The following is a 22,491-nucleotide window of genomic DNA, read 5'->3' on the forward strand; positions in this document are numbered from 1 at the left end:
GATGGAGCAGAGGCTGCCCCAGGGGCTCTAGACACACAGAGAAGGTGGCTGGCTACCACGGAAGTACAGTGGCAGAATGGGTCGGTCAAAAGAAAGGTTCATGGAGATAATACGAATTTCCCTTCAGATGAGCTGCATTGGGAAAGGCAACCTCACCCCACAGGCGGCCGTGAAGGGGAAGCATTAGCAGAAAGAGAAGGCCAGCCTAATGGGCCTTAAGGGGAGCCAGAGCCTTCCCTTCAAGTCCTGGGACATTAGCGTTAGGACACTGTCTGTAGACAGCCAGGGGGAGTTCCTGACTCTCGGAGATTCATTCTCTGTCTCTGTCTCTCTGTCTCTCTCTGTCTCTCTCTCTCTCTCTGGTGGGGGAGTATTCGTTCCATACCATGTGACCTAGCCTAACCTGGCCTATGTGCCAGTTAGAATCCAGTGTTGTCCTTGGTCTAGGGAGAGGGGGTAGGGCTAGGCCGGCTCACAGCTTCAGGTAGAAGGGAGATGAAAGGCTACAACATGCTTGTTTTTAAATTTTTCAAGACAAGTTTTCTCTATGTAGCCCCTGGCTGTCCTGGAACTCACTCTGTAGACCGGGCTGGCCTTGAACTTAGAGATGCACCACTGCTGCCCAGCACAACAGGCTTGCTTTCCTTTCCACTCTCCCAGAAAAAGCCTTGAGAGGGCGTGGCTGGATTGGGGGATGAGAAAGAGGCCGCGGTGGAGAAGGTGATGCTGTAGACCCAGTTTCTCTCACTTAGCCTTCTCCAAACACTTCTGAATGCCACACACCACACTGGGTGCTAGGATGAGATCCTGAACTGCATAACCCAGGGTCTCCCCAGGGAAGGGAGCAGATGTCCCGACAGCATGGGTGAGCTGCCCACTTGTGCTTGGCGAGAGCACGTTCACACAGGGAAGGCGACAGTTGAGTTGTATCCTATGTGGCTCGGGTAGAACACGAGCAGGCCCCTGAGCTCAGGAGCCAGCATTAGGAAGACAAACAAACAAACAAACCATTCTGGACCTGGTAACGTCGCTGCACAGCTGGGTGTACTTGATAGCACTAAGCTGTGAGCCACTGAAGAGTCTGAGGTTGCTGCTCGGTTCTCACTCTAAAGCAGATGACCCAAGGCTGTACAGGCCCCTCCACGGTGCCCCCTCCACAAGGCCGAGGGAATGTACCCACAGTTCTACCCTCCTACCGGATCATCCTTCAGATAGATGCAGGGGACCTCAAATTCCTTGTCCAAATAATTCCATTTGCTTCTGAAGCTTGCACAGCCTCTGGATTCTGCCTCCCAGGAGCAGAACAGTGTGTGCATTCTAGGCCTAGCAGGTAGCCAAGGGGTGGCTGTGAGGGATGTGGGCAGAACTTAGACTTATAGCATGGGTATCCATACATTTGTCTGCAAGAGCATTGTCCATCAATCAGGGATGGAAAACCCATATAATGGGAATGAAATACTGGTGCATGCTACCTCAAGGACCAACTTCAATCCCAGCACTCAGGACAAGCAGATCTGTGCGAGTTAAGGCCAGCCTGTTCTACATAGTGAGCCCTGGCCTCAGGTAAACAAACAAGGAATTAAGTTTGTTGATACTTGGACATTTTAGTGTGTATGGCCTTCCATGTGTCCTTTATTGAGGGTCTCTGAGTTAAGTGAGTTTGGTTGTTTGGTCCTCTCCCTCTGTACTACCTCTTCATGGTGCTGGAGTCAAGCCCATAGTCTTCCATGCGATGTAGGCAGGCACTCTACCAGCCCAGGGGAACTGTTCTGAATGGTTGCGATCTGGTTGAGAACTAGGCCTCGGATCAAGAACCTCTTTGTTTTGCAGATGGGAACCTGGGACAGTGTGGTCTATAGAAGGAAGGAAGGACATACCGTTACATGACCAGCCAGCCATTCTTCCCAGGAACACACCACCCAGAGCAGCATGCCCTGGGTTCTGCATCTCCTGAGAAAGACCTTGTTCTTACAGGATACCCTTTAACTCTTCACACTTGGTTCCTGTCGGTAGAACCCTGCTCCTACAAACTGTAACTCCCGGCAGCCTGTCTTTAGGAGGCTGAGGCAAACAGTGGTTAAGACCCCAGACTTAGCTGGGTGGTGGTGGTGGCGGCGGCGGCGGCGGCGGCGGCGGCGGCGGCGGCGCACGCCTTTAATCCCAGCACTCGAGAGGCAGAAGCAGGCAGATCTCAGTGAGTTCAAGGCCAGCCTGGTCTACAGAGTGAGTTCCAGGACAGCGAAGGCTACACAGAAAAACCCTGTCTCAAAAAAAGACCCCAGACTTGGCTAGGCATGGTGGTGCATAACTTTAATCCCTGCACTGGGAAACTGAGGCAGACAGACCTCTATGAATTCGAGGCCAGCCTGGGACTACACAGTGAGCTCTCACTACATGGTGAGACCTTGTCTCGAAAAACTAAAATATTTCTTTGTGTGCCTTGCCCATACTAGACAAAGGCTGTCCTGCTGAGCTGTATCTGCGGCCTCAATGCTTTTGAGTAAAAAAGTGACTTTAGTCAAATCCAAATCGGCACCTGTGGGGCTGGAAGGCCGACTCAGATGAAGGGTACTCGGTGCTTTGCATACCTGGGCTCAGTTCCCAACACTCTTGTGGTGGCTCACATTGTCTGTAAGTCCAGTTCTAGGGGATTCAACACCATTTCTAGCCTCTTCAGGAACCAAGCACACATGTGGTCCAACACCCAAAACATTAAGTCAAAACAGGGCATGTGGCAGTCACATCACATGTGACTGCTGGAACCGGTTTCACTCACTGTCTGAGGGTCCCATTTAGAAGCCCTGACAGACATTATATAAAGCAGCTGTCTAAAGTGTCTGTCTCCCCTAAAGATTATAAAATATGCAGGACGATAGATACCCAGCATTTCTCGTTACTTCACTGGGGGAAATGTGGGGAGTGGATGGAGTCCCGAGGGGATGTGTGTTGTTGACATGGACACTGCTGACGGCTATGCCAAGAACCCGGATGCCTCAGACCCATGGGAATGACAGGGCTCCCCAGGTCAGGAGCAGGGCATAGCGAAGCTTTCCCTTCTCCAAGAACAAATGCAGACGCCTGGCTAGTGGCGCACACCCTTGATCCCAGGAGGCAGAGGCAGGCAGATCTCTGTGAGTTCAAGGCCAGCCTGGTCGCCAGGGCTGCTACGTAGAGAAATCCTGTCTCAAAAAAAAAAAAAAAAAAAAAAAAAGGCTGACAGTTTATGACGTCGTACAGCTTCCTCCTCCTGAATGACTGAGATTACCCCTCTACAAAGACCCCTACTAGAGTAGCTAACCTGCCTCCCTGACCAGCTGAATACAGTAGACATACCGCCTTGATTCATAAAATAAATTCACCGAGTTTCCAGAGTACTGGTGTGTCTCCATCGGAGTGCATAGCCCACCTGATCCCAGCTTTTCTGTATGCGCTCATGGTCTCTCATTCCTTCAAGTCCTAGTCACCCAGTCAGGTTATGTCCAAAGCTGTGCAGGTCACAGCAGGGAAAAACACTAAGACAACCTCAGGTGGGTATTAGATGGAATTCTCTAGTCCAAAGACGCATCCAGCAAATGTTACTGAAAAGATCTGTGGGGTTTTTTTTTTTTGTTGTTGTTGTTGGGTTTTTTTTGTTTGTTTGTTTTTCCTGATCCTTACAGTACAAAACTACTTCAAGTATTGCTGGATTCCCACCAAAGAATTTCTCGTTAGAAGAGTGGGATGGGCTGGAGAGATGGCTCAGAGGTTAAGGGCACTGGCTGCTCTTCCAGAGGTCCTGAGTTCAATTCCCAGCAACTACATGGTGGCTCACAGCCATCTGTAATGAGATCTGGTGCCCTCTTCTGGCCTGCAGGGATATATGCAGGCAGAACACTGTATACATAATAAATAAATAGATCTTTAAAAAAAAAAAATGCTAAGAACTTGTAGCATGCTAGTGTGGTCCCCCTAGCAGTTCCCATGGCAGATGTAGCTGGATGGTTTCCTGTGTCCTGGCCTGCCGGCGGTTGGGACAAATCTCTCCCACTCGCGTCCCCCAAGTAAACACACAGAGGCTTAGATTAATTAAAACTGTTCGGCCATTAGCTCAGGCTTTCCACTGACTAGCTCTTACACTTAAACTCAGCCCATTTCTGTTAACCTATATGTTGCCATGTGTACCGTGGCTTTACCTGTGCGCCATTACGCCATTACATGCTGCTCCCTGGACGGCAGGCTGGTGTCTCTTCCTGCCTTCTTCCTGTCTCTCCCTTTGAATTTCCTGCCTGCTTCTAAGCTGTCTCACCACAGGCCAAACAGCTTTATTTATCAACCAGCCACAGAAACACATATTCGCAGCATACAGAAAGACATCCCCCCATCAGGCAGGTGTGGGGCTTTTCTTGGACACAAGGGTCACTGAGAAGTCAAACCTTGGTCTCTGCAGCCCTCATACATCCCTGCTACCTTCTGATCCTCCAGGCCCTGCCACTCCTGCCCATTCAAGGCTGTTCTGGCTAGTTTTATGTCAGCTTTACACAAGCCGTAGTCATTTGGGAAGAGAGAACTTCGACTGAGAAAATGCCCCTACCAGACTGGCCTGTAGGCAAGCCTGGAGAGCATTTCTTGATTGATGATGGATGTGGGAGGGCCCAGCTCCATATGGGTGATGCCACCTCTGGCAGATGGTCCTGGGTGCTATAAAACATCTTTCATGGCATCTGCTTGAGTTCCAGTCTGCAGGTTCCTGCCCTGACTTCCCTCAGTGATGGACTGTTACCTGGAAGTGTAATATGAAATAAACCCTTTCATCCCCAATTGCTTTTGGTCATGGTATTTTATCACATCAACAGAAATCATAAGGCAAAGGCCGTGGTTGTTCTCAACCCTGGCACCAGACCAGGCTTGGCTCTTACCTACCTGCTAAGAACACTCCCCCAGCCAGGCATTGTGGCACATGCTTTTAGTCCCAGCACTTGGGAGGCGGAGGCAGGTGGATCTCTGTGAGTTCGAGGCCAGCCTGGTCTACAAAGTGAGTTCCAGGACAGCCAAGGCTGCACAGAGAAACCCTGTCTTGGAAAACAAATAAACAAACAAACCAAGAACTCTCTTCCACGCTCCTCCCTGAGCAGTGAAGACATAAGCCGTGGCTCTGTGGCTCTTCCTGCCCCACGTGAGAATTTACGTGGGCCTGGGGGCTGGAAACCTATTTGCAAGAGGAGATAAACAGAAGCATACTGCTTGCTGAATCCAATCCCAGCCAATTTATATTCCAGGCAGGAGAGATACTAGATTTAAAAAAAAAGTCTAAGAAGATTCTTGGGATGCCTAGTGAAAATAATGTTAAGGACTGTGAAGGAACAAAAAGAAGATTTCAGGCCTCAATCCATATATATACATGCTCTCATATCCTGCAACAAAATCAAAATACAGGCACACTCCTAAACTGACTCTCTCCCTATGAAATTTTTTTACTTTGATATCTTTTCTGAGTTTAAGTAACTCATCTGCCAGGCCATGGTGGCACATGCCTTTAATCCCAGCCCTCAGGAGGCAGAGGCAGGGGGATCTCTGTGAGTTCAAGACCAGCCAGGACTACATAGAGAAACCTTGTCTCGAAAAACCAGACAAACATAAAAAGGAATCCATCCACTGGGACTAAGGAGCTGGAGTTCAGGTCCTCACTGTTCCAGAGGAGAGGGTGATACAGTGGTGGAGTATGTGTTTCGGAGGAATGAAGACCTCTCTTCGAGAAACGGGGGAGGGCTGGAGAGATGGCTCAGCACTTGTTGCTCTTGCAGAGGATGAGGGTTCAATTCCCAGCACCCACATGGTGGTCCACAACCATTCCTAATATCCCCAGTTCCAAGGGACCTGACACGCTCTGTGGGCATCTGTCGTGTACCAGGGCATGCACAGCGTGCACATACATACATGTAGGTAAGACATTCATGCACAGCGTGAACACATACATGTAGGTAAGACATTCATGCACAGCGTGCACATACTTACATGCAGGTAAGACATTCATGCACATAAAATGGAGGATGAAGAGTGGGAGGAGAGAAAGGGGAAACCATTCTCTCTACCACTGAGTGGTATTTGACTTTCTGTTCCTTTTGAAGCAGGATTGAGGAAAGGAATGAATTTTTTAAAATTTACATGAAAATTCTTGGGGTAGGGATTGGAGAGATGTCACAGCAGTTAACAGTGCATGTTGCTCTCCCAGAGGACCCATGTCAGGCTGTTCACGACTACCTGTAACCTCAATTCTCCTATGTGTACTGTGTCTTCTAAGTGTACCTGCACACACACACACACACACACACACACACACACACACACACACATACACACACACGGCATGTACACATACATACACAGATAGAAAAATGAATCTTTTAAGTCTAGTGTAGAGACTATTACAGAAACTCCGAAGCTATGATTGACTCTAAAGAAAATGACAGGGGTTGGGGATTTAGCTCAGTAGAAGAGCGCTTGCCTAGCAAGCGCAAGGCCCTGGGTTCGATCCTCAGCTCAAAAAAAATTTTTTTTTTTTTCGAGACAGGGTTTCTCTGTGCAGCTTTGCGCCTTTTCCTGGAACTCACTTGGTAGCCCAGGCTGGCCTCGAACTCACAGAGATCCACCTGGCTCTGCCTCCCGAGTGCTGGGATTAAAGGCGTGCGCCACCACCGCCCGGCAAATTTTTTTTAAATAAATAAATATAAAAAGAAAATGATGGCCTTACCTAGTGATACTCGATGCATAGAATTCTCCAAGTTACTTCTTTTAGGTACCCTTTTTCTCCAGGTTCTGGGGACCTGTATATCTCCTGAGAGACATTAAAAAAAAAAAGCCATATCACTCCTGGGGAAAGAGCATGATGACTGGGGAAGCAGCTCTGAGGTAGAGCCCTTGCCTGGATGTGTGAGACCTTGGCTCCCATCCCGAGAGCTGCGGAAACAAAACCGCAAAGCATCCTTTGTGTGTCAGACTTCTCACCACCAGGAACTATCTACCAGCTCAGGGAGAAAAGGTTTATCTTGGCTCACGGTTTCAGGGATTTCAGAATACCGTGGCAGGGAGGGCATGGTGGAGCGGAGAAGCTCACACAGGGCAGCCAGGAAGCGGAGAGAACGCCTACGGTCCCGGCTTTCTGCTTTTTCACCTTGTCGCTCTGGCTGGGCTGGAACTCACTATGTAGACCAGGATGACCTCAAACTCCCAAAGATCTGCCTGCAACTGGTGACATTCTTTGGGAATTTCTGAGAAGTAGGAGTTGGTTATAAAGGACCTGCTCCAGCAGTCAAAGGCAGTGAGCACATTGTCATCACTGAGTTCTGAGATATCAGTGTTCCCTGCTCTTCCTGTCTGCTCTGTCCTATCAGAGTAAGGCTGGCAAAACAAACAGAAAACCAAAAAGATGTGTTTCTAGAACCCAAGCTCAAAGCTTTTCCTTCTGTATCCATCCAAACGCTATCAAGGTTTGTGATTCGGCTTTTCAGTGTGAGTAGCACACACGAGTCATCTGAGTTGGTTTGGGGACGCTCAGTTGTTTCAAAGATCACTGCTCTTGGGTTTAACCCTACCTTAAACCTTCCCACCAACCAGGCCTAAAATCTGTCCCTATCTTAACATATGGGACCAGAAATATCGCTCACCTAACCAGAGACATGGCTGGCTATCCTATGCCATTTTAAGAACATGCCAGCCGGGCGGTAGTTGGGTCATGCCTTTAATCCCAGCACTCGGGAGGCAGAGGCAGGCGGATCTTTGTGAGTTCGAGGCCAGCCTGGACTACAGAGTGAGTTCTAGGAAAGGCGCAAAGCTACACAAAGAAACCCTGTCTTGAAAAACCAAAAAAAAAAAAAAAAAAAAAAGAACATGCCAATTAGCCCAGTGGTAGTGGCACATGCCTTTAATCCCAGCACTTGGGAGGCAGAAGCAAATGGATCTGTGAGTTTGAGGCCAGCCTGGTCTACAGAGTGAGTTCCAGGACATCCAGGGCTACACAGAGAAACCCTGTCTTGAAAACAAAAACAAAAACAAAAAATAGAACATGCCAATTACAGTCCACTGGCACCTCTTCTGCCTCCATGGTGAGGAACTAGGCTATCACAGACTTAGGAAGCCAACCTCAGTTCACCTGCTGCATCTTTCAAGTACAAGGGAGCTTAAACCCTCTGCCTCACATTCCTCGGAGGGCCAATCCATACCCTCCCAACAGTGCCCCCTTTCTTCCCTCTAACTGCTGCTCACTGTTCTGTGGATGGATGGGAACTCTACTCTGGGTCCTGGACTCAAATGTTCCTCTGGTTCTAGCTGCCAGCTCTCCATCACTGCCCAGAACAGACACATTGATTCCGTGTTTGCTGGATGTTTAGGGAACTCAGTACTGGTTCTGAGGACTACTTCTCCTCTGACTGCATAGCCTAACTCTAAGGATTGAAAGTGGTGAATGCTAAAAGTTAAGCATCTCAAGACACACAGAAGCAAAGGAGAAAGCTGGCCGTATACAAATCTGCACTACAAAACAGAGTGTGCAAGTGGGAGGCTTCACTAGCAAACAATTCAACTCTTTCCCAATAGACCTGGTATACGTTATGGGAAGATCTCCAGTCTCCCCTGGTGTCCACTCCACTGCAGTCTTGACCTTGTGCAGAGACCCAACCCTCAGACGGCTCACGCTGTCCATTTTCCCGTCAGCCCGCACAAAGAAGCAAAGTCGTAACTATCCAGACTAAGGAATAAGCCAACTCATTTGACAGAACCAGCCAAGAGCTGCACCCTGCTGACAACCCAAGCTTGTCTCATTTCTCTGCTTCAAGTAGTCAGAAAGACACTGTCATACTTCAGGGGCAGCCTCTGCCTCTCAGGCTTCAGCAAATCCCCCCACAAAGCCACAGCCCCCTCTCCACCCTCTGGATGCTGCTATCTGCCGAGCTCTAGACCTCCCGGGGAAGGACAGTCAGAAACTGTTCTGAGATGAGCGACTCTAATATCTGTTCTTTTGAATACTTTGGTTTTAGCCAATGGTAGCACAGCTTCTGCAGGAGGATGAGGACCTCAAAGCATCCTGATGCCTCTAGATGTTGGAACCCTAGTGAAGATTATAAGTGTTAGATTAGTAGGATTGAAGAAAAGAGAGAGCCCTGCTGTCTACCCGGTAACTGCCCTGGTGCTGGGGCAGCGTAGTCTCTATCTCTATAAGAGGAGCTTGAAGTGTGCTTGCATTGCAGTTCACTCAGGGCTGAGAAAACCCAAGTTATCCATATGGGACAATGCGGAGCTCATATAAGTGAACCAATAATCTGTCCACCCTCCCTAGCTAGCGTTCCAAATAGCAAGGGATTTTGAAATAAAGCCCCGAGTGAATCTGAGGTCCTACAGGGCAGCTGTATTTGGAGAGGCCTTCAGTTTCCTCCAGCCCCCCACCCTCCCAGTAGGTCACTGTTCTTGAGCTTCCCAAAAGAGAATTCAAACTAGACACAGCAACACAGCAAACGCTAAGAATCTAAGTGTAGCAAGAAAGCAAGAATAAGAGCTGAGCAGCAATGGCCTGTATCGTGGCAGGCACAGGGTTTAAATTTCTCTTTCCTCTGTAATTCTCTCTCCTATACCTTCCCCCAGGGTGAGAACTTACAAAAAAAGGGTACATTAAAAAATATACTGTTATTTTATGAATATGGGTATTTTGTCTGCATGTGTATATATGTGTACCATGTGTACGCCTGGTACCATGGATCATCTGGAACTGGAGTTACAGATAGTTGTGAGCCACCATGTGGGTGCTGAGAATTGAACCCAGGTCTTCTAGGGAAGCAGCCAATGTTCCCAATCACAGAGCCATTTCTCCAGCACCCAGGGTACATTCTACTTGGAAGCCTATTTTGCTAAACGCTTTCAGAATTTAGTCTAAGAAGACGTATAAGATGCAAGAATAAGCCGGGCGGTGGTGGCGCATGCCTTTAATCCCAGCACTCGGGAGGCAGAGCCAGGCGGATCTCTGTGAGTTTGAGGCCAGCCTGGGCTACCAAGTGAGTCCCAGGAAAGGCGCAAAGCTACACAGAGAAACCCTGTCTCGAAAAACAAAACAAAACAAAACAAAAAAAAGATGCAAGAATATGGGGTTGGAGAGATGGCTCAGAGTGGTTAACCGCACTTGCTGCTCTTGCAGAGAATCAGTCAGTTCCCAACACTCAAGACAAGTGGCTCATAACTTTGCCTGTAACTCCAGTCTCGGGAGATTCCAGTACCCTCTTCTGGCCTCTAGGGTAACTGCAGGCATGCGGTGCCAATACAAACAAGCAGGTACTCACTCATTAAAAACAAACAAACAAACTTCAAGAGTAGCTAATATATTTTTTTCTAAATTTCGGGATACATATTGGAGTTTAAATACCCCTAAAGTTGGAAAGGATACTGTGCACACTCCTCTTGTGAGGAATTTCCTGAGGCCAGTTTGAGCTGACTCATAGGGCACTACCAAGTACTATTCTTCACATCCTGTTTTGGGGAGCTGAACACCACCAACTACTGTTTTGCTTTCATTTTGTTTTGCTTTATTTTGTTCCGCGAGACAGGGTCTCACTTTGTAGCCTTGTCAGGTCCAGAACCCATTATGTAGACCAGGCTAGCCCCAAACTCATAGAGATCCAACTGTCTCTGCCTCCCGAGTGCTGAGATTAAAGTTGTGCGAAGTAAAGACCAGGCCAACTTCTGTTTTTTAGTTCTGTTTTCCCTGTCCGTGGGTCAGTCCGTTCCAGAGCTGACTTCCTTTTAAAAGCTGAAGTATCTAGAAGAGCAGCACCTGGACGAACCAGCCCCAAAGCTGAGATTCAAGTGCTCCAACAGCTGAGCTGCGGTATCTCTAGCTAGAGTCCAACCTTGATGAGAACTTCTTAGCCCTAATATCATAACTCTCTCCTACACAGGGGATCATCACTTCTTAAGACTGCAAGCTTTATGAACAGATAATAAAAATGCAGAACTACAGGAAGCTAGTATTGGAACTCTAACTACAGCTCGTTGTAACTGAAACAATCATGATGCAGGTACCCTGGGGACTTGCCCCAGGTTGCATGGTTGGCTCATGACCAGAAAGAGGAAGGCTACTCTGCTCCAGACGCTATGTATTCTGGAACGTTTTGGTGGCAAAGGCAGGCCTTGCAGACTGGAGTGTGTTGGAAGCTACAAGATTAGGGATATCCTCTCCAAGCCCAGTGAGCAGAAGACCTGCCTCCATCACCAGTCAAGAGGGCAGGGGCAGCCCGACCCTGAGTCTCGGCCTGGCCACGCCCACCCGGCGGGGCGGAGACAGGCCGGAGCCTCTTCCTCCCGGACCACAGTGCATCCTCACGTGACCCTCAACCCTGAACAGGGATCCGAAGCTCAATTGGACAACCCAATGCCAGAGAACCCGAGAAGCACAGCCATGAGCCCCAGGACTCAGCAACTACTACATTTCCCAAAGGCCTCCACACTCAGACTGACAGCAGCATTACCCAATGAAGTATGAGGACGCCCCAACGCCTATTTGCTGGAGGCGAATCATTGGCGAGGGGCGGGACCTTCGTACTTCTTTGCGGAGGGAAGGTGCGAAGGGAGCGGCGGTTGTAGCCGCCGGAGGGTTGGTCCTACGAACCGGAGGGGGCCTCAGCACTCCGGGCGCTGAGCACCCCGGGCCTTCTCAAAGTTCACTCACGGCAGGGGCAGAGGTATTTATCCTTACCTAGTGTACAGGTGAATAACCAGTATGGAGCTCCAAGTCAGGTTGTCATCTTCTACCCTGTAACGTGCCTGCCATGCGAAACTGCATCACACAGCCCACTTCCTTATTTCCTGCACACACAGGCCTGGTTGGTTCAAAGAGTATCCTCGACACTAACTCATCAATAGCCAACTGTGGGGAATCTCTTCGGGGCAAGCACTGGACTAGAGCTGTGCTGTGGTGGGAAAAAGAAAGGCACAGCATTCCCGGTGGAGTAGAGTCGGGCGGAGAGAACCTCTCCAAAATGCTGCTCTGAACAACCCAGTGCCCTGCAGAGCAGCGTGCTTCGTGCCAAATGCAGGTGTGTTCAAAGCCAATGTGTGGGAATACTGCAGAGGGGCTGGGAGAGCCCAGAAAGGAAGAGGGAGGTGGGGGCGTCAAGGAAAGCGGGCAGGAAGGCACTTAGCACTTAATTTAATCTGGGTTTTTGAGGCTGCAATGGGTACCTTATCTGTAATTCCAGCACTCAGGGGGAGGCAGGAGAATGGAGACTTCTGGCCAGCCTGGGCTACACAGGAAGACCTTGCCTCAAAAATAAAAACTATTGTGTTTTTGGTATTTGGTGTTAAGGACCAAACCCAGTGTCTGACAAATGCTAACTACATGCCGTAACTGGGCTCTCTCCCTATCCCCTTTCACTATTTACCAGGTGAAAATTCCAAAAGCCAGGATGACGGGAGGGACCAGTAACGAGACTGGGCCTTGGAGATTTCTCTGTCTTCAGGAGTTATGAGGCGTCTTACGTGGAAACCCAGGCCAGCACACAACGAGCTTCTAACCCATTCCCTGGACCAGCCTAGGAGTTTCAGAGTTGCCTTAGGGACCAAAACGGTTTGACAAAGGCCTAGCCCAGGAGAGTTTGGGGTTCTCGTCCTTTGACAGATTTTACATCACCAAGCTGTCTCCTGGAGTGAGATCTTTCACTCAGTAGTGTTCTCCCACAATTGCTTCAAGCAGGTGTCACACACTCAGAGCTGAGACATCCTAGGGTGAGCTGCAGAGAGGAATTCAAGGGCAAGTGGGCCCTGGAGCTAAAGCCATTGCTCAGGTTACCAAGACTACCTAGACCACAGGGGGGCTGGGGTAGGGAATGTAGAACACCAAAGGGAACTGATCCGTCTCTAAACCTCCCCACCACGCACAAAGTTTTAGATCCATTTCCTCCATGGCTTTGAGTAATTTTGTCTGAAGTGAAAACAAACTATTATTTTGCCCAAAGATCTGAAAAAGCCTAACAGAAGCCTTCATGTGAAAATCTCCATGGCCATCTGAGAGACAGTGGGTGGAACAGCTTCCTGGTTATGAGGAAGAGACCCCTGCCCCAATCGGGGTAAAGGGCCAGGAAAAATGATTGTCACCTGCAAGGACTGATTAATTACAACCGTGACAGCCCTGCTGACTGGAGGCAAGATGGGAAAGGAGCTAATGTGTCGATTTCATAATATCTGTTCTTTCATCCGTTTGTTCCTGTTAGTGTCTTGTGCTTCGCTTTGGTGTTTGAGACTTAAAAAAAAATGGGGCTAGAGGTATGGCTCAGCAGTTAAGAGCACTGGCTGTTTTTCCAAAGGTCCTAAGTTTAATTCCCAGCAACCACATGGTGGCTCACAACCATCTATAATGAGATCTGATGCCCTCTTCTGGCCTGCAGGCAAAACATGCAGGCAGAATACTGTATACATAATAAATAAATAAATCTTTAAAAAAATGTATATGGGGACAGGGAAGGCAGTAATGATGCAAATGTGGAGGTCAGAGCACAGCTTCTGGGGGTCGGCTTCCTCCTTTCTCTGCATGGGACTCAGGGACTGAACTCAGGTTGTCAGCTTGGTGGCCATCTTCTTTACCCACTGAGCCTTCTTTCCTGCCTGAGGCACTTTTTGCCATGTAGCACAGGCTAACCTTAAACTTGGTATGGGGCAAGAGGGTCTTCATCTTCTAATGCTGGGATTATGGGTTTGAGTCACCATTCTCTTTCTTATGGCTTTGATAATAAATTTGAATGCTCAGTGCGGTGGCCAATGAATGTAACCCAGTACCTGAAAAGCTGAGGCAGGAAGATCTACAAAACTGAGGCCAGTCTGGGCTATACTCTCAGACCTTGCCTCATATAAACAAAAGTAAAAGTTTAAGAGAAACTAATATGACGTAGCTAAGTGACCACAGAGGTGTGGTTAGCAGGTACTAGTAATGGACTTAGCAAGCACCTCGAGTCTCCACTGTCCTGGAGTGAGGCTACTTACTTACCTCAGAAAGTTGTCAGGGAATGAGAGGTCAGGAGGAGCTTACACAGCTACTCCGTCACTGTGATGTACCCTTTGATTGTGCTATATCATGGTGTGTCTCAAACCAAAGGAGAATTCTATGGAGAAGTCATCTCATCATGACTTGATTCAATTGTAAAATACTAAAAGCAGAAGTGTGTGACACAATTTTTGTCTAGAACCGAGTCTGATGAGCTTCCCACACTCTACCCACACCATAAACTTCAGGCCAGATGCAAAGTGGCACATCTGGGTCCTGCTGCTCCGTTGTTTCTGGATCTGGGTGCTGGTCACATAAGTGTATGCAGCTTGTGAGACTGAAATAAGCTATATACTTTAATGTACTTATCTGCCATAGTTCAGTAAAATTTTAAAATAAGGGGGCTGTCTCAGGGTATGATTATATACTGGATTAATGTATGAGAATGGCTGGGCATCATGGCACATAAAACTGTACACCCTTGGGAACCTGGGAAGTACTTGGGAAGCAGAGGCAGGAGGATCACTGTAAGTCTAAGGCCAGCCATAGCTACAAAGCAAGATCCTTCTATGATGGATATTCTTGGTTGTCAACTTGACTACATCTGGAATTAACTAAAACGCATTTGACTAGGCACACCAGTGAGGGATTTTTGCTTAATTAAATTATGTGAAGTGGGAAGATCCATTTCTAACCTGGACCCACCTCTAATCTGAGCCACGCTTTCTGCTGGAAGCCTCTAAAAGGACATGGAAGAAGGAAGCTTCTCTCTTTGCCTGCTTGCTCTCTCCTTGCTAACAAGTCCATTCCTGCACTGGCATTAAAGCCTACTTCTTCAGGATTCCAGTGTATACTGAAGTGCAGCTGAGACATCCAGCCTCACAGACTGAACAACCACTGGGTTCTTGGACCACCCATTCACAGGCAGCATTGTTGGATTAGCTGGACCACAGCCTGCAAGTCACTCTCATAAATCCCCTTTTTATAGAGAGGTTCATTCTGTAAGTTAAGGGTACTCTAGAGAACCCTGACTAATACACTGTCTCAAATTAAAAAAAAATAAGCAGTAAAAGTAATCTATAATCTCTGAAGTTTCACTTCTTATCCAAATGGGGGTAAGGGGAAGATACAGAATAAGCCTGGGATAATGGCAGTCTGGGTACTGGATAGTTGCTATCATTTTTTAATAGATTTAGAAGTCTGCACTCAGATAAAATTTATCCTTCTCAGATCTCTGATGGCATTGATGACTGGACTAGCTATAGCTTTGTCAGCTTAGTAACATCAGGCAACCAGAGTCTTCCACAAGGTCATAGCCACCTTATTAATTGATCAATGCATTAATTAATTAAAGCTACTAAGTCTCTTAAAAAAAGAGAGAGAGAGAGAAGGAGATAAACAGGTTCTGAATATAGACTTACAGATGCTTTTCATCGGGCCAAGGAAAATTCAGTCCAATCCATACCTGGCTCTCTAGATAGAAAAGACAGTATGTATTTCAAGGCAAATTATTGAGACTATGGGTCTGAAAGTTCCAAATAAGTTCATAAATTTTAACTCCTGTTCCTAGTTTATATCTGTCACAACAGGTTTCCACTTGGCTGACAGACACATGCAAGCATCATTTGCTGACGAGCCCTGAACTTGCTGAAACCTGATGGACCAATTTAGCTGATATACACATACCATGTCTTCAGCTGGTCAATGAAACGTTCCCTCCTTGCCTTTGACTAACATTCTGGCTTTCCAGGGCCTTGACAACAACATCCCAATATCAGCAGGAAGTAATTGCAGAAGAGAAAACATCGCCCTTGTTCCCCCCACCCTAGAATGTTAGATCAAACGGGAATTTATGTCATAGGGCACCTGAGATAAAGTAATAACTGGTCCCCATTCTCATTTCCAAGTTCCCTCAGGATAAGGAACTCTGTCAACCATCGCAGGGCTTTTGGCCTTTGTGCTTCTGCTAATTACTGTTGGCTCTTATGTCGCTGATGTCTTAACTAAATGAAGATTCCTGTCTGGGTACCACTAAACTGATGATGCTAGAATCCCAATATCAGCCCCTGAACCAAAGCCATGACACACTTGCAGATGGCAAAATCTGAATAAAGGGAGGCTCACTTTGCCATTGATAACGGGAAAACTCTATGTCCTGGTCCAATTAGTCTCCAAAATAATCTACTACCCTGGTGATAAAGAAACATCTCCAAGATTGGAGATGATATACTACTCAAGGGGGGAATGAAAGGACCAAGCACACACCATAGCAGGCTGCTCAGTCTTCTCTCAGAGATCAGGCCTCAATTTCAATTTCCTGAGACTTAAGTAAGCAGTTTGTGGGAGGGCCATGAACAAAAGACATAGTCCTTGCAGTAGCTCCCTTTCTGCATGTGCTCTGACTGCTCAGGGTTCAGCCAGTTGTTGGTCTGGGACCCCTCACCAACTTAGAGCTATGTGCATGAGTCAATGTGAACATGTGAGGCCAGCCAGCCCCCATGGCAGCTCAAGGACAGAGCCTGGGTGACTGAGCAGCCCCCACAGTCAGTATGTGCAAGGCCAGCCAGCCCCAATGGCAGCTCAAGGACAAAGCCTGGGACTTATCCAGACATGCCCCAAAATGATAACTAACCCCCAACTAGTAAATTCAAAGGCTACATACCTTCACCCAATCATATGATGCCAAGGCTTATACCACATTGCTAGCAGTTTTTCCCTTTAAAAACCCCTCACCCTGGGAACTCAGGGCCGTCTTCCTCCATCCACTGTGTTGAGTGTTGGACACGGACCAAGCCCGAGCTTGCTTGTTATCAATAAACCTGTTTTATTGTTTCGCATCGGATATCAGCTCTGTGGTGGTCCTGCTTGGGGATCTCGTGACACAGGCACAACACCATAATAAAACCCTGAGGTGGCTATGTTGTTACCTGCTTGTAATCCTAGCACTTGGGAAATTAAGCCATGAGGCTCAGTTCAGTATCACCCTTGGCTACAGATAGAGCTTAAGAGCAGCATGTGTTACATGGGAAACTACTCCAGCTCTGCTCCCTTCCTGGACAGATTCAAATATCTGTTATTTGACACCTGATAGGATATATAGTTTTCCCTAAACCTAGCACAGTGATGGTAATAGTATTCAATGACTGCTTGCCAAAGAAGCAAATGGATGGAATCACAGATGGATCTTACAGTCCTACTTGGTTTCACAGTCTACCACCATCACTGCTAAGCATGACCCCACTGTCTAAATTAACTGATTCTCAATGCCATCTCACTCCTTAGCCAAATGTGTCATACCAAATCTTGAGTGACAGGAAGCTAGGCTGGCCTGGATTTGTATAGTTCAGCTTGGCTTTGAACTTGTGATCTTTCTATCTCTGGCTCCCAAGTGGTGGGTTTATAAGATTTAAGCCACCACATCTGGCTTGGGTGACAAATATGATGTATGGTTCACAAATAGCAGTGGTGAGTAATCCAATGATAGGGTCTTTGAAACAACTAGTTCTTTCTTCCTCAAAGTCTTAGGTCACTTTCAGCCTGCAGCAGGAGATGGGTGCAATATGAAAGTATAAGGTACAGGTTTGCTAACAGTGGAGGTCAAGTTCTTTTTATTTTCTCAAACTGGGTCTCACTATGTAGTTCTGGATGTCCTGGAACTCACTATGTAGACCAGGCTGGTCTTGAACTTACAGAGATCTGCCTGACTCTGCCTCCTGAGTGCTGGTCAAGTTCAAGCTTTTAACACACATTAAAAGGTAGGGTTCAGGAGCTAGGCATGGTAACCCAGGCATGTAATCCCAGCACTCAAGAGGCCAAGGCAGGAGGATTACAAGTTCTAGGCTAATCTGAACTAGATAGTTCAACTCTGTTTTTGTTTGTTTGTTTTTTTTAAAGGCAGAGTCAGGGAAAGAATGGGACTCTACTTGGCAATATTCAACATCCATTTTTTAAAAATGCCGATGCCTCTTCTGTAGGAGGTGATGGCTTCACATTTCTCGGGAATACTGTATCTATCCTCTTTCCTCCCAGTTAGCACTCCTGCCTTTGCTTTCCCGGGTTGGGATCCTAAGAATAAAGCCCTGTGGTAGCAGCTAAGATTATGTGTGAATCTGCAGGGCAAACTCCTGATTCAAGACCAAATCTCACCAGGGGATTCTCTTTTTTAAAGATTTATTTTCTGTGTATGGGTGTTTGCCTATATGTATATATGTGCACCATATATGTGCATATATATGCATATATGTGACCTCCCCATGGAGGTCAGAAGATGGCATCAGATTCCCCAGAACTTGAGTTTCACATGGTTGTGAGCCACCAGGCAGGTACTGGAATTGAACCCGGGTCCTCTGGAAGAGCAGCAAGCGCTCTTAACTGCTAAGCCATCTCGTCAGCCCCACCAGGCGATTTCTGATACCCTCAGAATCGACAGTTCCTTAAAAAGGATGCTCTTGGCATACAAAGCCTGCAGGGCTGTATTCTAGGTTCACACACATAAACTAAAAGCGTGGGACCTGCTCAGTTGGTGAAGTTTTCACGCTGGGAAAGCATGAGAACCCTAGTTCAGTCCCAGCACCCACTCGAGAGCCATGTGTGGTGCACATGCTTGTAACCCTAGTACTGGGAGGCGGCTCGCAGCTGGCCAGCCAGGAGCTCAGCATAAGCAAAGAGTCCCAGATCCCAGGGAGAGACTCATAAAAACAAGGGGGACAGTACCTTAGGAATGACACTGGAGGTTAGCCACTGGCCTCCACAAGTACCTGCACACACATCACCATACACTTACACACACACACACACACAAATAAAATGAAAGCTGTAAGAGGCTGAGCATGTAACTCAGTAGTGTGATAGCCTGGCATGAAAAAAGCTTGGAATTCAATCCCCAACACTGCATAAACTGAGCAGGGTGGTACACACTGGTAATTCCAACACTCAGGAGCTGATGGCAGGAGGATCAGAAGGTCAAGGTCATCCTTAAAAACATCGCAAGTTCAGGGCCAGCCTGAGCTATATGGGACCCTGCCTCCAAAAACCATATGTGCACATGTGTAAAATATGGACAGGGAGCAAACAAGTACACAGAGTGATTCACAAGTGCTTCCATGGCGCACAGCACACAGCACTGTCTCACTATCAGACAGCTGGGGGTCCAGGGTCAAGGTCCAAACACAAAGCCCCACACAGTTAACACAGGACTGTATGCAAACAGGCACACAGCCTAAGCTGGCACCTTTCCTGGCAGTCACTGTCCCTCCTACCAACTGAAGAGACACTGGGACATCAGCTCCAGGCCACACTCTCCCAAACTGTGTTCTGGACACTTTCGGAAACCAGAAAAGGGCTTTGCCTTCATACAGATGATTCAGAATTGGAGATCCACCATCCTGACCTGACCCATAGCCAGCCTGAGTGGAGCCTGACACAGGGAGGGAGCCTGGAATGCTACCAGCTCGGAGTAAAGGCACCTAAGCGGGACAAGGCCATAGCCAAACAATCGCAAGTACACAAACAGTGTCCAGGATTTCCTGGAGGGCTCAGCCTAGGCTGCAGACAGACTGGCATCCCATATGGAGAACTATCTCCCCATCTCAAGGGAATAGGAGCACAGAGGAATGTAGGGGCAACCAAATCATGAGACAGAAGAGACCCGACTTCCAACCTCCCACTCCTACACTCCCTTCTGGAGCTGCACAGGACTCCACCAAGATAACAACGTCCTAGAAATGAGGACAAACGGTATGGTTCTGGCAAACTCCCAAAGGGTATTTGGGAAACCGACTCTTTTAAAGGGACAACACTGGGGGCGCTGTGGGGGTCTCCCTTCAGTCAGCTCCAGCATCCCGTCCTTCCCTGCCCCTTCAGAAGAGTTTCTCTCTCAGGTGAGTCCTCTGGTGTGTAATGAAGTTGGAGCTATTGCTGAAGCCTTTGCCACAGTCGGGGCATTTGTAGGGCTTCTCTCCTGTGTGAATCCGCTGGTGTATGATGAGAACCGAATTCCAGCTGAAGCCTTTCCCGCACTCGGGACACCTATACGGCTTATCTCCCAAGTGGGCTCTTTGGTGCATCACCAGAATGGAGCCCCGGCTGAAGCGCTTGCCACACATGAGGCACGTGTAGGGCTTCTCCCCGGTGTGGGTCCGCTGGTGCACCACCAGCTGGGAGCGCTGGCTGAAGTTCTTCCCGCAGTCGCCGCACTGGTAGGGCTTCTCGCCCGTGTGGATCCTCTGGTGCTTGATGAGGTTGGAGCTCCAGCTGAAGCTCTCGCCGCACGTAAGGCACTCGTAGGGCTTCTCGCCCGTGTGCACGCCCTGGTGCGCGATCAGGCTGGAGCTCTGGCTGAAGCTCTTGGCACACACCCCACACTTGTAGGGCTTCTCCACCATGTGGGTTCGCCGGTGTGTGGCCAGGTTGGAGCTGCGGCTGAAGCTCTTGCCACACTCGCTGCACTGATAGGGTTTCTCGCCCGTGTGTGTTCGCCGGTGGGTGATGAGCGCCGAGCTCTGGCTGAACCTCTGTCCGCAGTCGGTACATTTGTACGGTTTCTCGCCCGTGTGGATTCTCTGGTGTCTGATCAGGTTGGAGTTGTAACTGAAGCTTTCGCCGCATTCCTTACACGCGTAGGGTTTTTCTCCAGTGTGAATTCCCTGGTGAGTATTAAGGCTGGACCGGTTGCCAAAGCTCTTCCCACACTCGGGGCACGAGTAGGGCTTTTCGCCTGTGTGCGTGCGCTGATGCGCGATGAGGTTGGGGCTCCGGCTGAAGCTCTTGCCACACTCGGCACACTGGAAAGGCTTCTCACCCGTGTGGATCCTCTGGTGGGTGATCAGGTTTGCACTCCGGCTGAAGCTCTTCCCGCAGTCCCGACATTTGTAAGGTTTCTCTCCGGTGTGAGTTGTTTGGTGTCTACTAAAGTTTGAACCGTCACTAAAGCTCTTGCCACATTCATCACACTTGTAGTATTTCTCTCCCGTATGGGTCCGTTCGTGTGTGATGAGGTGGGATTTCCGGCTAAAAGTTTTCCCACACTGGGGACACTCATAAGGCTTCTCACCCAGGTAGGTGCCCTGAAGGCCTATTAGCTGGCCGACTTCCCTTCCTTCGGATGGCACGTTCCCGTGGTCCACACCGGCGGCATTTCCCTGGGCGCCCCCAGAGCCATAGTCCCTCTCAAAGTCACTCTCCCCATCAGATAGCTGGGCACCGTCCCCTCCGGGTATTTTCAAGAACATCTCATGGGACTCCACATCCTCAAACATGTCTTGACCTGAGTTCTCCCCATTCTCACTCTGTATCTCAAAATCTGAAATCAAGAAAAACACACAATGTCCAGTCAATTCCCCCATTATGATGAGAAAAAGAAAGTTAAAGGAGGGGGCGGCAGAGTGGCTCCACGTCGCTTGCCGCCAAGTCTGATGACCTGAGTTAGATCCCAGGAACCATACCCTGGAAGGAGAATCAACTCCAGCAGGTTTTCCTGGGACCTGCACACATATGCTAACACACACACACACACACACACACACACACACACACACATTTTAAGTGAGAATAAAGAGGACTGGGAGATGGCTTAGTTGGTAACATACTTGCGGACCTGACCTTGACTCCCAGAACCCACATAAAGCATAGTTTGGTGGTGGGTTCTTGTAATGTCTGTGCTGAGGAAGCAGAGACAGGCAGATTCCCTAGGATTTGCTGGCCAGCCAGACTAACCCATATGGCAAGCTCCAAGCCAGTGAGATCCTGTTTCAATGGATGGATGGATGGATGGATGGATGGATGGATGGATGGATGGATGAATGGACAGATGGACATGGGGCTGGTTCAGTGGTCAAGAGCACTGGCTGCTCTTCCAAAGGACCAGGGTTCAAATTCCTAGCACCTGCATGGTGGCTACCAACTGTATCTCTAGTTCCAGAGAATCTGACACCCTTTTAAGCTTCTGTGGATGCTGCATGTGTGTGGTGCGGACAGACAGACATACAGACAAAACACATAAAATAAAAAATTATTTTAAAGCCAGGCGGTGGTGGCACACACCTTTAATCCCAGCACTCAGGAGGCAGAGCCAGGCAGATCTCTGTGAGTTCAAGGCCAGCCTGGTCTACAGAGTGAGATCCAGGACAGGCACCAAAACTACACAGAGAAACCCTGTCTGGAAAAAATAAATAAATAGATAGATAGATAGATAAATAGATAGATAGATAGATAGATAGATAGATAGATAGATAGATAGATAGATACTTTTAAAACATGGGCAATGTCTAAGGACCACCACCTGAGATTGTCCTCTGCCTTCCATATATACACTTGTGCATCTGTAAACACACACACACACACACACACACACACACACACACAGTGGCTACAAAATTCTTAACTTACAAAAGCCAGGTTTGGGGCTAGGAGTAAAGTCCAGGAGTAGGGCATGTGCTAGGTATGTGAGAGGCTTTGGGTTCAATTTTTTTTTCTTTCTCTCTCTCTCTCTCTCTCTCTCTCTC

At 48.3% G+C, this 22,491-nt stretch overlaps 1 protein-coding gene across 3 annotated transcripts in view; it reads right to left on the reverse strand.

Annotated features, from left to right (window-relative positions):
• Positions 1–1,615: 1,615 nt before the first annotated feature.
• Positions 1,616–22,491, reverse strand: part of Zscan2 (zinc finger and SCAN domain containing 2) — a 37,938-nt gene continuing 17,062 nt past the window's right edge. For 2 of the 3 annotated variants that reach the window (XM_059272367.1, XM_059272368.1), the window contains exon 3: positions 19,733–21,290. In XM_059272367.1, coding sequence (XP_059128350.1) covers positions 19,849–21,290 — 1,442 coding nt within the window. In that variant the 3' untranslated portion in view covers positions 19,733–19,848. Of the gene's footprint in view, positions 1,854–6,727; positions 6,812–19,732; positions 21,291–22,491 lie in introns of those variants that run through there. The other variant, XM_059272369.1, reaches the window with a different exon arrangement.

Source organism: Peromyscus eremicus, chromosome 1 (genome assembly GCF_949786415.1).
Source record: "Peromyscus eremicus chromosome 1, PerEre_H2_v1, whole genome shotgun sequence".
In the NCBI taxonomy this organism is placed as follows: Eukaryota; Metazoa; Chordata; class Mammalia; order Rodentia; family Cricetidae; genus Peromyscus; species Peromyscus eremicus.